Source organism: Thamnophis elegans, chromosome 1, assembly GCF_009769535.1.
Source record: "Thamnophis elegans isolate rThaEle1 chromosome 1, rThaEle1.pri, whole genome shotgun sequence".
NCBI classification, from domain to species: Eukaryota; Metazoa; Chordata; class Lepidosauria; order Squamata; family Colubridae; genus Thamnophis; species Thamnophis elegans.
In genome coordinates, this window is record NC_045541.1 from 116,815,871 (window position 1) to 116,829,679 (window position 13,809).

The 13,809-nt window shown below is 43.2% G+C and overlaps 1 protein-coding gene across 1 annotated transcript; it reads right to left on the reverse strand.

The window, feature by feature from the left end:
- Positions 1-6,124: 6,124 nt before the first annotated feature.
- Positions 6,125-9,016, reverse strand: LOC116516601 (acyl-coenzyme A thioesterase 1-like). Its single transcript, XM_032229198.1, has 3 exons — positions 7,972-9,016; positions 7,335-7,537; positions 6,125-6,976 (listed from the first exon to the last, which is right to left on the reverse strand). The coding sequence occupies exons 1-3, from the start codon at positions 8,423-8,425 to the stop codon at positions 6,377-6,379; spliced, it is 1,257 nt and encodes a 418-aa protein (XP_032085089.1). The 5' UTR covers positions 8,426-9,016; the 3' UTR covers positions 6,125-6,376.
- Between the last annotated feature and the right edge of the window lie 4,793 nt (positions 9,017-13,809).

Here is a 13,809-nt window from a genome sequence, read left to right on the forward strand (position 1 = left end):
TCCTCCAGCCATCCTCTCTGGCTGTGCGTGCATCTTCCCAGATGCTATAAAGATGAAAAATTCCTCCCATGCAAATTCGTTTGCACTTCAGAAGAACTTTAGAGAAGCAATTCATCATTAGCTTCTTTTCTCTTAATTGTTCACTGATATTTTACGCTTACTCGGTCAGCGTTGGGAAATCAGTACCGCCTCTTACCAGCCCCTTTCCGGGGTGCTGGTGATTTATTTTAAAAATAGAATTGGGATAATGTCAGCCTTCCAAATATCATGCAGAATTAAATCAGAGTGCAAGGCAGAGCTATCCTTAAAGTTCCAATTTAATAAGACAGACATGTTGGCACATCTTTGGAAAATCCCAATTCTGAAAACTTCCTGGGATTCCACCCAGTTGAAAGTTCATGATCTTATCCCCACACCCATAAATCTATCACATGGTCCAATCTTCTTCAGCCATGCTGGCATCTCCACCCAGCTGGTTCCGGTCAGGTGCAGAGGTGCAGAGACAAAAGATGACTGGCTTCTAGAAAGGAATGACAACACATTCCACAATTGTACTCCTTTCTATTCCCCCCTCCCAATTCTTTTGAACTTTGTCTGGAGGCTTGTAAATTAATTAGGTCATCTTCTGGGAACTTCACACAAGTTATTCACGCTGTCACTTTCAATTCATTGTCTCAACTCTCACTGCTTTCCGGCAAAAATCTGGACTGCAAAAACAGTCTCTGTCACAGAGCCTTTTTCTTTCCAGCTCAACCTCTCCGCCAATTTTGCGTTGTTCTCCTTTTCTTGGGGTTGTCAATGATAACAGATGTCTCGATTTCAACTGCTTTCTCTATCTGCTTCCCTCTTATGAGGTCACCATTGCTCCGGTCCTGTCCAAGTGGCAGGATAGATCCTCGTCTGTTTAATGGGTTTCTCCTACCCACTGGGGGGATTTGCCTTATCACCCCAGTGTCTTCAGAGTTTCCCCCTGAATCTGCCAGTCTCTTCAGGATCCACAGTGCTCAGAAATGAGCCCAAATGAAGAAGTTAGAGTTAGAGGTTACGAGAGCCCCAGTTCCTCAGCTCCTAGCACAATGACGTCACCGCAGGAAGTCAGCACATAAAATTATATGCTACAATGTCCTACCTATCAATGAATACTTCAGCTTCACCCACAACACAATAGATACAAACTTATCGTAAACCGCTCCAAACTTGATTGCAGAAAATACAAGTTTAGTAACAGGATTGTCAATGCCTGGAATGCACTACCTGACATCGTGGTTTCTTCCCCAAACCCTCAAAACTTTAACCTTAGACTGTCTACTGTCGATCTCATCCCATTCCTAAGAGGTCTTTAAGGGGCGTGCATAGGCACCAGGGTGCCTACTGTCCCTCTCCTAATATTCCCTTGTATTTGTATTCATTTCATGTATACATAATCATGTTTATACTTATATCTGTTATCTAATTCATAAATAAATAAATAAATAAATAAATAAATAAATAAATAAATAAAATAAGTGATGTTACAGTTGAACAGTACCAGTACAGGTAGTCAACTTACAACAATTCATTTAGTGACCATTCAAAGTTACAATGGCACCTAAAAAAGTGACTTATGAATATTTTTCACACTTATGATTGTTGCAGGTTTCCCCATGGTCATGTGGTTTACATTTGGATGCTAGACAACTGGTTCATATTTATGGCGGTTGCAGTGTCTCAGGGTCACGAGATCATCTTTTGGCAAGTTGAATGGTCGATTGAATAAAAATAGCAACAAGTGAGGATTTCAGATTTGCCAGAAACCTAATTTGGGCCATTATGCAATTTCCAGAGTACAAATGTTTCTTTCATGTTTCATGAAATCTAATGTGCAGAATAGGATTGAGATACAGAAAATCAGTAAGAAAAGAAATACGTTTGAAGTTTGCAAAGAGTGTTTTAAAAAATGAAGCTTGGATTTTGGTACAATAATATAATAGAAAGTGTGTATTAATACATTTCAAGCTCTATAGTTACATCATAATTACGTTTCAAACAGTTGCCTTTATTCTGCTACAATTGATGCCATAATAAATATAAACTGAAATTACCCAAAGTCCTACCTTAACTGCAGGTTGCACATTTATCTATTTTCAGGAGAGAAATACACATTTCTTCAAGCAGGAATGTTTATGACACTATTTTTAATCTTTAAATAATTTTATTGCAGAGTACAATTGCAAATATAATTGATTCAAAATATCCCCAAAATAGAGTTTTCTTCAAATTCTTACATAAGACAAGTCTTACAAAGTCTATGAGTTATTCATATAAATAATTCCTTTGCATAACCTACATATTTGAAAGTGACTTACTGCATGTCTTTGATAGGATTTCAAACAAAAACAAAAACAGACAAAATTTACACCTCTGTTAAAAAGAAACTGGACAAGGTCCCTAAAAATTTCATTGTTAACATTGGGAGCCAGTTTAGTGCAGTGTTTAAGGCACCAGTTTAAAGTTTAGAGATCGTGAACTCGAACGCCACATTAGGCATGAAAGCAGCTAGCTGGCCTTGGGCCAATCATGATAGCTCAGCTTTAAGGAAGAGGCAATAATAAACCCCTTTTGAAAAACCTTGCCAAAGAAGACAATCTCAAGGCACACACAAACACACTGGAACTGCTATTATATATTGGCCTCTATGCCTGGGAGAACAGCCAATTCCTCGTGGTCTTCTAGAATGGACAGGATTGGGCAATCTCAGAGGGATATTATTCTACATGACAGCACAATGACACAGAGGGCACACTTTCTATGACCCAGAGTATGCACACTTTGGACGTTGTAAATGTTGTAAAATGGGGTAAGATTCACTTAACTTAGCAACAGAAATTTTGTCATCAATTGTGGTCTTAAGTTAAGGATTATCTGGTGTTTTCTTCACTGTATTGAAATAAGGTGTTTCATACAGCTACCTGCATACATTTTCTCTAGTGACTAATCCATGTTGTATACATGTGTTGCCTATTTATGTAGGCCTAAACAGGAAAAGTACACCCATCTGTATGTTTGTTTTCTCCTGATATTACATGTGGCTTTGTATACATATGTGCACAGGGAAGCACATGGCTGGATGCATATGCCCTGTTCTGTATCATACAACCAGCTGGGAAAAGGGGAATTACAGCAACAGGCCAGGTCATTTTCCAAAGCGATGCATGAGGAAAATCCTTCTGGAATTTTCTTCTCTGCAACCCTTGTCCAAATCCATTCTATTTTTGAAGCTCACCTGTTTATTTTTGCCATCTCCTCTCCCCATGCCAAGTGTGGTCCCATTTTGTTACCTTTTTCAGAAAGCTGTCCTCGTATGGCTCTTTCATCCCAAGTCAGTAAAAGGAAAAAAGACACCATGCTAGGAGGAAACTCTATGGTGGGGGAACCAGACTTCCAACCGGCTCCAGAATTGAACAGGAGGGCTTCCAGTTAGGACCTTTGTGGTTCTTTCAGTGTTTAAGGTTGCTGACCTTTGACCTAAGAGAACAGGTCTTGTAACTCCCAGATCACCTGTCCCACTCATAGAAGAGCTACAATCTAAAAGGGCAGAAGAACCCAAAAAAGACTGAGAATAGCAAGATAATAGAAAAGGATGAAGAAAAAAAAGATGAATAAGCAGCATATCGATTTAAAGCCAGAAATATTTTTGTTAGGCATAATACCATAAAGTTATGATATACAGACCAAAAGCTCAATGCTACATGTATTAACAGCAATGAAAATTGTATTTCCACAATATAGGAAAAATGAGAACACCCCACCAGATGAAAACATAATTCAGAAAATATTGGACTGTGCAGAGATGGATAGATTGACATTGAAAATAAAAGATAAAGGAGATACAAAGTACTATTCAACGTGGAATAGGTTTATCTGTGGTTAGAGATAAGAGGTACAAATTAGATGAAGAGAGATTGTTTCTTGAGATGAACTTAGATCTCTTAACCATTCATAATTTGCAAGTCAGGTAATTTGCAAGTCAGGTTTTTGTAGTCTTATCAATATGAAATACTCAAACTGCAACTGATTGGAGAGAGAGAGAGAGAGAGAGAGAGAGAGAGATCCGTTTATTACAGTGGTTTCAACCTGTGGGTCGCGACCCCTTTGGGGGCCGAACGACCTTTTCACAGGGGTCGCTAAGACCATCGGAACTCTAAACTCCACTTCGTGTTCCTCGAAACCTCCCACGGATGGGCTCCAGAGTCATCGCCATCTGTGCAGAGAGTTGCCGCGCTAACACTGTAGAAAACATAGGTGTGTATGCACACCCCATACAATAACAGCTTCGGAGACTTCATAATGGTGAGAAAGTGTTCTCACTCTGACAAAGCGCTGACTTGTCTTTCACAACCACCTCGTTTCCAATTGGGGGGGGGAGAAATCCTCTGCATGGATCCAGGGACGTGCAGTCACTAGAGGCAGGGGAGGCAGGGCCTCACCAGTCTCCTGAGGGAAAGGAAAGAATTTTAAAGAATTTTTTTAAAATAATTAAACCAGGGTAGTTGCTACCAGATTCCAAGTCTCAATGGCTTGGTATCTGCTCAGTGTTAACTATGGGAGGAGGCCAGAGAACTCGGCGCCTCCTTTGCATAAGGAATTTTTCACCTTTTAAAAGTTAAGAAAGGGTTAAAAAGCAAAAAAAAATGTGTGCAAAGGAGGCACTGATTCTCCCACGTCCTGATCTGGGAGCAGCGAATCACGCCTGTGCAAGGGCACTTGAGCGACCGCGCAATCTAGCAATTTCCATCAAGCGTGATTCTGGAGAGTTTGCTCTGGGCCACCAGCCGCCGTTTCTTCAGCAGCAATTTCTTCTCTGCCCGGCATTTTCTACTGGGCGGCTTGGCGCCTTTACTGCAGACCTGGGTCTTGGTGGCTCCCACAATGCAAAGTGCCCCACCGGGCACTTTGCATCGCGGGAGCCACCAAGCACCAACATTCCCGCTGCCCCGGCCTGCAGCCAGCCCAGCACCAAGCGGGGAGGACGAGGAGAAGAGCGGTGAGTTCTTGTGCCCGCCGACCGGCTAGGCAGGGAGCAGGTCAGGCGGGGGTGGGTGGGCTGGCTGGGGAGGGGGGATCATGTCCACTCAGGTGGCCCCTGCCGCTGCCGACAGGCCAGGTCATTTTCCAAAGCGATGCATGAGGAAAATCCTTCTGGAATTTTCTTCTCTGCAACCCTCGTCCAAATCCATTCTATTTTTGAAGCTCGGCTGTTTATTTTTGCCAACTCCTCTCCCCATGCCAAGTTTGGTCCCATTTTGTTACCTTTTTCAGAAAGCTGTCCTCGTATGGCTCTTTCATCCCCAGTCAGTAAAAGGAAAAAAGACACCATGCTAGGAGGAGATTCTATGGTGGGGGAACCGGACTTCCAGCCGGCTCCAGAATTGAACAGGAGGGCTTCCAGTTAGGACCTTTGTGGTTCTTTCAGTGTTTAAAGTTGCTGACCTTTGACCTAAGAGAACAGGTCTTGTAACTCCCAGATCACCTGTCCCACGGACAGAAGAGCTACAATCTAAAAGGGCAGGAGAACCCAAAAAAGACTGAGAATAGAAAGGTAATAGAAGAGGATGAAGAAAAAAAAGATGAATAAGCAGCATATCGATTTGAGAGAGAGAGAGAGAGAGACACACACACACACACAGAGTGACAGAGATGGGGGAGAGGGAGGGAGGGAGAAACAGAGACACAGAGAGAGACACACACACAGAGAGACTGAGTGAGTGACACACACACACACACACAGAGTGACAGAGATTGGGGAGGGAGGAGAGAGACAGAGAGATACAGAGAAAGAATGACAGAGAGAGACGGAGGGGGAAGGAGGGGGAGAGAGACAAAGAACCACACACAGAGAGACAGGCAGACAGACAGAGACAGAAACAGAAAGAGAGAGAAAGAGAAAAATATATTCTCTTAATATATAGATATATTAAGAAATATTGCATAATATATAATTACATATTGTTTTTGTGATTAATCACTATGTTTTAATTATGTTCAATTTATAACAATAAAAATATATCCTGCATATCAGATATTTACATTACAATTCATAATAGTAGCAAAATTACAGTAATAGAGTAGCAATGAAAATAATTTTATGAATGGGGGTCACCACAACATGAGGAACTGTATTAAAGGGTTGCGGCATTAGGAAGGTTGAGAACCACTGGTTTATTACAAACAATTTATGTATAAGCTGCTTAAGGGTTTCCAGCTAGAAGAGCTTTCACCAAGCTAATGAAAATTGTGGTGCCCCATTGGTGTACCTGAAAGTGGCAAAATATACTGTTTAAAGGCCATCACTCCGAGCTTAACTTGGTTACCAACTAACATCTAAAGAAACTGCACCCTATAAAGTACTTTTCAAAGATGACTCCAGCAAGTGTTGTCTGAAAAAGGCTAATATTCTTTGCCAGGCATCTTCCTGTGCCTCTGCATGTTCTTTCTGCTTTCCGCCCCAGTTTACAAGGCTCCCAAGTGTCTTGTTATATGAAATACAGCACAAGGGCATATAAGGGGGCTCCAAGAAGTGTCCAGCTCCAGGATAGCAGTAGAACTCCACATGACGTCCATTCTTCTGAAGGCGGCTAACAGCCTCTTGGCAGAACATTGGACTTTTCCAGTTTTTGTCATCCTGTCCACATATGAAGAGGTACTTGCTTGAGGACTTTTCAACAGGGATGCGGCATGGCCAGGTTGATGGGTCAGTGAGGTCATTCATTACATCAGCAAAATTTAGTACATTCGGAACATCAGTAGGTTTGGCCTTCTCCAAATCAAAAGGATGAGGTGGAATGATGTGTCCTTTAACTTTCAAAGGGAAAAATGTATTTGACCCTGTGGCAGAAATACTGACAGCAGCTTGGATGTCTGGCCAAAATGCAGCTAAAGAAAGACCGAGATCTGCACCTTTCGATAGTCCCAGGACTCCAATTTTCATAGATTTAACCTGAAACCACAGGAAAAGGATTATCTTAATATCCATATCCATTCATCTCCTAACTTCCTTTCCTCCAGATGGTCTGCAATTATAACATTCAAAATACACAACGAATTTGGAGAACATTAAGTCGAGGGAGGGTGGCCAAATAGAAATTTTTGCAACACAACATGAAACCAAACCCAAGACTTCTTCAGCATCAGCTTAAGACAAATTTGCATTTGTGAATCTCAGTATAAACTAAAGTTTTCCATTGGAACAAGACTTCAGATTAACTGCATTGCACTACAAAACTATAAAAGGACCAAATTGTTTCTTGCTCAAAGGTCAATGCTCCATCACCCATGATCTTAGTTTGCTTCCATACCTTTTGTTGTTTCTGCAGGAACATTATTGCTTCACCAAAATAATCTAAGTCAATGAATTCTGGGGCAGCTGGGAGATCTTCAAAACCTAAAAAAGCAAGTGCCAGTGTAACAAAACCTCTGCTTGCCAAAAGACTTGCTCTGTACTCCACCAATCCGCTTCCAAATCCATACAAGTCAAGAACTGCTGGGAAAGGTCCAGGACCTAAAAAAAGACACAAAAAGGAACAGGGCTTTACAGGAATATAAAACCACACAGGCTGACACTTTTGGAAGGAAAATTCAGGGACCAGCCCTAAATTTAAGACACCCTTTCCTAAGCTATAGTTCTCCAACAGTTGGTGGACTCCAAGACACCCAAATCAAACCATCTAGAGATTTAGAGCTATCCAGCACACCTGTGGAATAAATGCTGGACAGACCTGGTTTAAGACTGCTAGTAAAGCCTTGAACCTAGAAGGGAAGCAGCTCCAGGGATAGAGAGATGTGTGTTTGTGTCAGTTATTTTCAACCATCTACCTTTAGGAATGAATTTTTTTTCAGTCAGTTCATTCGCTGCCCGCTTTTCCACAGCCTTCCTAAGCGGGTTCGTTTCAGAGACCTCAGCCCCGCGACCCCCGGGACTTCAGCCCAACTCACCGGGCGGGCAGAAAAGCGTGGCTCTGAGCCGGCCTTCTCGCACGGGAACCCTCTTCACGCCTTCGGCCATGAAGCATCTCTCGCTGCGGCAGCTGCAAAGGAGCGAGCCGGTGACTCCGCGCCCGTCGTACACCTCGTAGGTGACACAGAACGGGGTGAGGACGTTCCTCTTACTCAACCTCTTGTAGGGCGTCGTGGATTCCAGCGCCCACAGTAAGCCCATGGGCTCCACCCCGCAGTAGCTCCCACCTAGCGACGGGGAGCAGCTGAGGTCCAGTTCTCCGTTCCCTTCAGCCCGATAGTACGCGCGCGATTGGAAGAGGTGGCCGCTCTCATCCTCCAAAGACGCCGCGACGGTGACCTCCTGTAGCGGAGAGAGGCCCTCGATCTTCACCTGCACGGGATCGTCATACAGGCAGGCGGGGGAAGGCAAGACCAGGATGCGCGCCGCCATCACAGCAAATTTGCTTAAGCCAGACAAATTTCCCTTTGCTCCCGCTCAGACTTGCAGTGCTTCTTTCGCCTCCTGGACTTTGGCTCCCAGTTTATAACTCGAAGGAAGGGCGGAGAGTAAAAACATGCCATGATGGTTTCTGGGAAATGTAGTCCTTAAAAATCAGAAATAATGTCATAAAGTTCTGACCAATTTGGGGAGGGGGGGCAACGAAGCGGAAGTCAACTCAACCCTGCGACCTGCCAAGGGGTTTGAAAAGTTCCCTTGCTGGAGTTTGTCCCCCTGCACAGCAGAATCCGTTTATTACATTGGTTCTCAACCTGTGGGTCGCGTCCCCTTTGGGGGTCGAACGATCTTTTCACAGGGGTCGCTAAGAACATCGGAACTCTAAACTTTAAACTCCACTTCGCGTTCCTCGAAACCTCCCGCGGATGGGCTCCGGAGTCATCGCCAGCTGCGCAGAGAGTTGCCGCGGCTAAAGCTGTAGAAAACATAGGTGCGCATGCACACCTCGTACAATTACAGCTTCGGAGACTTCATAATGGTGAGAAAGTGTTCTTACTCTGACAGAGCGCTGCCTTGTCTTTCACAGCCACCTCGTTTCCAATTTTTTTTTGAGGGGGGGAATCCTCTGCATGGATCCCCACAATTGGAAACGAGGCGGCTGTGAAAGATTTGTGAGGTCCGGAGCCCATCCGTGCTCACGAGGTCGGGCACCGGACGGGATGCCGGCCATGATGGGAGCTGGATTGAGCGCGGAGCAGCCGGCCGCCGTGGCGCACTGAAGCAGCACCAGCAAGAAGAGCCCCAGAGGCAAGGGCGGCAGTGCTGCGCCCTCCTCCGCCCTGTCCATCGCCCAGCAACGCGCTGCCGCCGCTGCTTCGTCAGGCGGACCGGATAGGGGGCGGGCGCAGCCTCGTTTCCAATTGGGGGGGGGGGAATCCTCTGCATGGATCCCCCCAATTGGAAACGAGAGGGCTGTGAAAGATGTGTGGGGTCCAGAGCCCATCCGCGGGGAGGGGGTACCCATCGCGTTTCTCGTCTTCCCGGATGGGCTCCAGAATCATCCCCAGCCGCGCAGAGCCTCGCCGTGCCTCCACACCATTGAAAACAGGCACGTGATGTGCACACACCCTGTAACTTACAGCCTCGGAGACTTTCCGCCACGGAAAAACGCCGCTGCCAGGTACTTTTAACCTGTGATTAAAGGTGACCACAGTATGTGTGTCTGTGTGTGAGAGAGACAGACAGACAGACAGACAGACACCCGAATAGGTGCAAACACACACACAAACAGAGTGACAGAGATGGGAAGGGGGAGAGAGAGAAAGACAGAGAGAGGGAGAATCAGAGAGACAGAGTGAGTGATTGAGAGTGTGAGTGAGAGACAGACAGACAGAGAGAGTGACAGAGATGGGGAAGGAGGAAGGAAGGTAGAAACAGACAGAAACACAGAGACAGAGAGAGACAGAGTGAGTGAGTGAGTGAGTGAGTGAGTGACAGACAGACACACACACACACAGAGTGACAGAGATGGGGGAGGGAGGAGAGAGACAGAGAGATACAGAGAGAGAAGGACAGAGAGAGACAGAGGGGGAAGGAGGGGGAGAGAGACAAAGAGCCACACACATGGAGACAGAGAGAGAGAGAGAGAAAGAGAGAAAGATAAATATATTCTCTTAATATATAGATATATTAAGAAATATTTTACAATATATATGTAGTCCAACCCCCTGCTAAAGGAGGAGACCCTGTACCATTTCAGACAAGTGGCTCTCCAGTCTTTTCTCAAAACCTCCAGGGATGAAACATACAGAACTTCTGGAGACAAACTGTTCAACTGGTTAATTGTTCTCACTATTAGAAAGTTTCTCCTTAATTCCCGGTTGCTTCTCTCCTTGACTAGTTTCCATCCATTGGTTCTTTTCCTACCTGCGGGCGCTTTGGAAAATAAGTTGACACCCCCCCCCTCCTCTCAAATACTGGAATACTGCTATCATGTCCGACCTAGTCCTTCTTTTTTCCTGCCAAACCAACGCAAATCCTGCAGCCCTTCTTGATATGTTTTTGTCTCCGGGCTTTTAATTATCTGAGTTGCTCTTCTTTGCACTTTTTCCAGTCTCAACATCTTTTTTGTAATGTGGCGACCAAAATTGGATGCAGTATTCCAGGTGTGGCTTTACTAAGGTTTTATAAAGTGGTACTAATACTTCACATGATTTTTATTTTATGCCTCTGTTTATACAACCAAGGATTGTATTAGCATTTTTGGCTACACACACCCACTGCTGCCTCATATTTCAGTGATCGTCCACTATGACACCAAGGTCCCTCTCAAGTTATTGTTTTTGAGCCAGGTTTTGCCTAATATGAACTTGTACCTTTGGTTTTTCCTACCTAAGTTTAAAAACTTTGCTTTTCTCCAGGTTAAACTTCATTTTGTTGGATAGGACCCATTGTTCAAGCCTGTCAACATCATCTGCGAATTTGATGAGTACCCCTTATATTCCCTAATCAGTCATTTATGAAGAGGTTGAAGTGTACTAGGCCTAATACAAATCTTTTTAAAAAATAAGTAGTCATTCAATAACATACTTTTTTAATCCATATGTCCTTTAACAGCTTATAACAGTAACTCTAAGTATTGTTCCAACAAGGCAAGAGTTTAATTACCTCCAAAATGCCAAGGATTAGATAAAGTTCCAGGTCTAATGTCTTCATATGTTTTTATTTCATTCCTCAGTCCATCAGTCCCCACAGAGACGGATGTGTGTAGGTCAAATAAAGCTAGCAGTTTATGTAGTTAAGATACATGGGAGCCATCATGTCGCCCACTGGTTTAACTGGAAGCCCATTAATCTCATTACAGGGTACAGGTGATAACCTGAATACTCTCTGTATTGTCAGAGAAATTATGACAAAAGTAAGTGTTCTGCAATGTATTCTTTTCCCTGCTGGTGAGGGTACGTCAGTGGTGGGATTCAAATAATTTAACAACCGGTTCTCAGCTCTAATTACCAGCTGGGTAGGTGTGGCTCGGTTATGTGACTATGTGGGCGTGGCCAACTCAATGTCACTCAGGTCAATGGGCACTTCGCCTTAGTTGTTACAATGTAATAAGGGTAACCAGAGAGGAAGTTTCTATAAGCAGGGCAATAAAGATGAGGCTAGAAACAACACCAGAATATTTACTCCTGCCTTCCATACAAGATTAACCCTGTAAAGTGGGGAAAAAACACAAAAAGAGATTTCTTCCAACAACCGGTTCTCCGAACTGCTTAGAAAGTTAACAACCGGTTATCCTGAATAGGTGCGAACTGGCTGAATCCCACCACTGGGGTACGTGTTTGGTTTTTTAAAAAATGGGTGGGTATGAAGTAATAAGACATCATATAGAATCCATTTTGAAGACGATCTTTGCTTTAAATGAACATAAGACTGAGCAGGGAAGGGTTTTAACCAACAACTTTTAACCTAACGTTCTAGTGCAGGAACGTTAGATCCTGCCTATTCTCTTTGCTATCACTGTCTCCCAATAAAAGTTCCTTTTGAAATGCTACCTGTTTCAATAGTTCTGCTTTCTTGAGAGGGCCGCTGAGGTTTATGATTACAACAGTGCGGAAATGACCAGTCATAAGTTCCAATTGTTCGGCACTACAACTTCAAACTGAAGTAATGGTCATTAATCAAAGATTACTTACAGCATATATGCAATTCTTACCTTGATTTGCTGCAGAGAAACCGCTAAACTCTCAAAAGATGGTGGTATATTTTGAACTTTCCAATTAAAATACAACATTATTTTCAGATCTCATCTGTTCAAAGGCTGACTTGGACCCTGAGTTGCCTTCTATAAAATAAATATTATTTCAAGTGGAAGCCCCAATTACTAGAAGATGATAGAGGTAGTTTTTAGCAATTCTTTCTTTTGCAATCTCCTCAAGGTCACCGAAGACTCCAGCTAAAATGTCTGTCTGCAGAACAATTCCATGAGTAGAATTTGAATGAGTGAAGCCAGATCTTTGCCTACAAATAGTTTGTTTTGAAATGATCACAATCTCTCTACATCCAGATGAGTATAATAATTTTTTTAAGATCCCTACGCTCATCTAATGCTCTTACTCTTGCTTTTACATTCTTTAAAGCTTGCTTTTTATATGTGTTTTCGGTTTAATACATACATCCTATACATCATCTAGGTTTCCACTTTTTTCTCTTTTTTGTTACTGCAAATTCCGGTAAGTTTTCTATGCTTTTAAATTGACTGCATCTCGCCCTCCTTATACTGGCTTATGATGATAATAAAGATTGGATTTGATATTTTGGAATGACGTTGAACACAATCTAACTGAAGACAGAAGGAAACCATTTACATATTGATAGTGAAATCTGATGAACTTCTACCTATTATAAATTAAAAGATACCTTTGGAATTTTTCTTGCCTCCTGTGCAGCTATGAGATTGCGGAATATGAGGGAAGCAAAGAGGAGGAAGATACAACATTTCACCAGACTTCACAGACATCTTAAAAGGCTTTACCTGAACATATCCTGGGTATTATTTCAGATGTGGGCTTAAAGGAACTAAAGGATCCAGGGTACCCTTGCGGATAAAAGGTTAATATGATATTAATAGCTAATAATAAGATAATTATTTCTTCCAGAACTGAATCATTTTATTTCTTTTTAAGAGAAATATTCCAGCTGGGAAAAAGGGGATTTCAGCAACATGCCAGGACATTTCCCCTAAGGATTCATGAGGAAAATTCTTTTGGAATTTTCTTCTCTGCAACCTTTGCCCAACTCCATTCCGTTTTTGAAGCTCGCCTCTGATTTTTGCCAGCTCCTCTCCCTATACCAAGTTTGGTCCTATTTTGTTACCTTTTTCAGAAAGCTGCCCTCTTATGGTCAGACATGGAACAGCTCTGAGCTACTTTATTCTCACACGACTGTTTTGTGGCTGGGTTGGAGTCAAAGAAGAGAAAAGAAAGGAAATAATTTAGCCGACTTGAAAACTCTTAAATATCTTGACAAAGGTATCACATGTTGTGAAAGGCAGAAAAGTGTTCCTTATTTTCGTCTGCCCTCTTAGAATGAAACTTTCTTTGAAGAAGGTTAACTGAACAGACTGGCCCTTCTTGAGTCTCAGTTTAAGTCAGGGGTTAGCAACCCACGGCTCTGGAGCCACAGATGGCTCCTTCATCCCTTTGCTGCAGCTCCCTGTCGCCAGTCGGTAAAAGGAAAAAAGACACCATGCTAGTGATGCAGGAGGGTTTGCACAGATAAACCCACCAGTGGCTGGCCAGGTTAGGTGGTCTTAATAGAATGGACATTATAAATTCATATTAGTTTGGCTTTTCATTCTAGTGCCCTGGAGTCCCAAA

Excerpts from the sequence above, each read along its gene's own strand:
- LOC116516601 (XM_032229198.1), bottom strand. The coding sequence starts at position 8,425 with ATGGCGGCGCGCATCCTGGTCTTGCCTTCCCCCGCCTGCCTGTATGAC. Across the intron at positions 7,538-7,971 it reads CACGCTTTTCTGCCCGCCCG|GTCCTGGACCTTTCCCAGCA; the intron begins GTGAGTTGGGCT and ends GTCTTTTTTTAG. Across the intron at positions 6,977-7,334 it reads TCCTGCAGAAACAACAAAAG|GTTAAATCTATGAAAATTGG; the intron begins GTATGGAAGCAA and ends CTGTGGTTTCAG.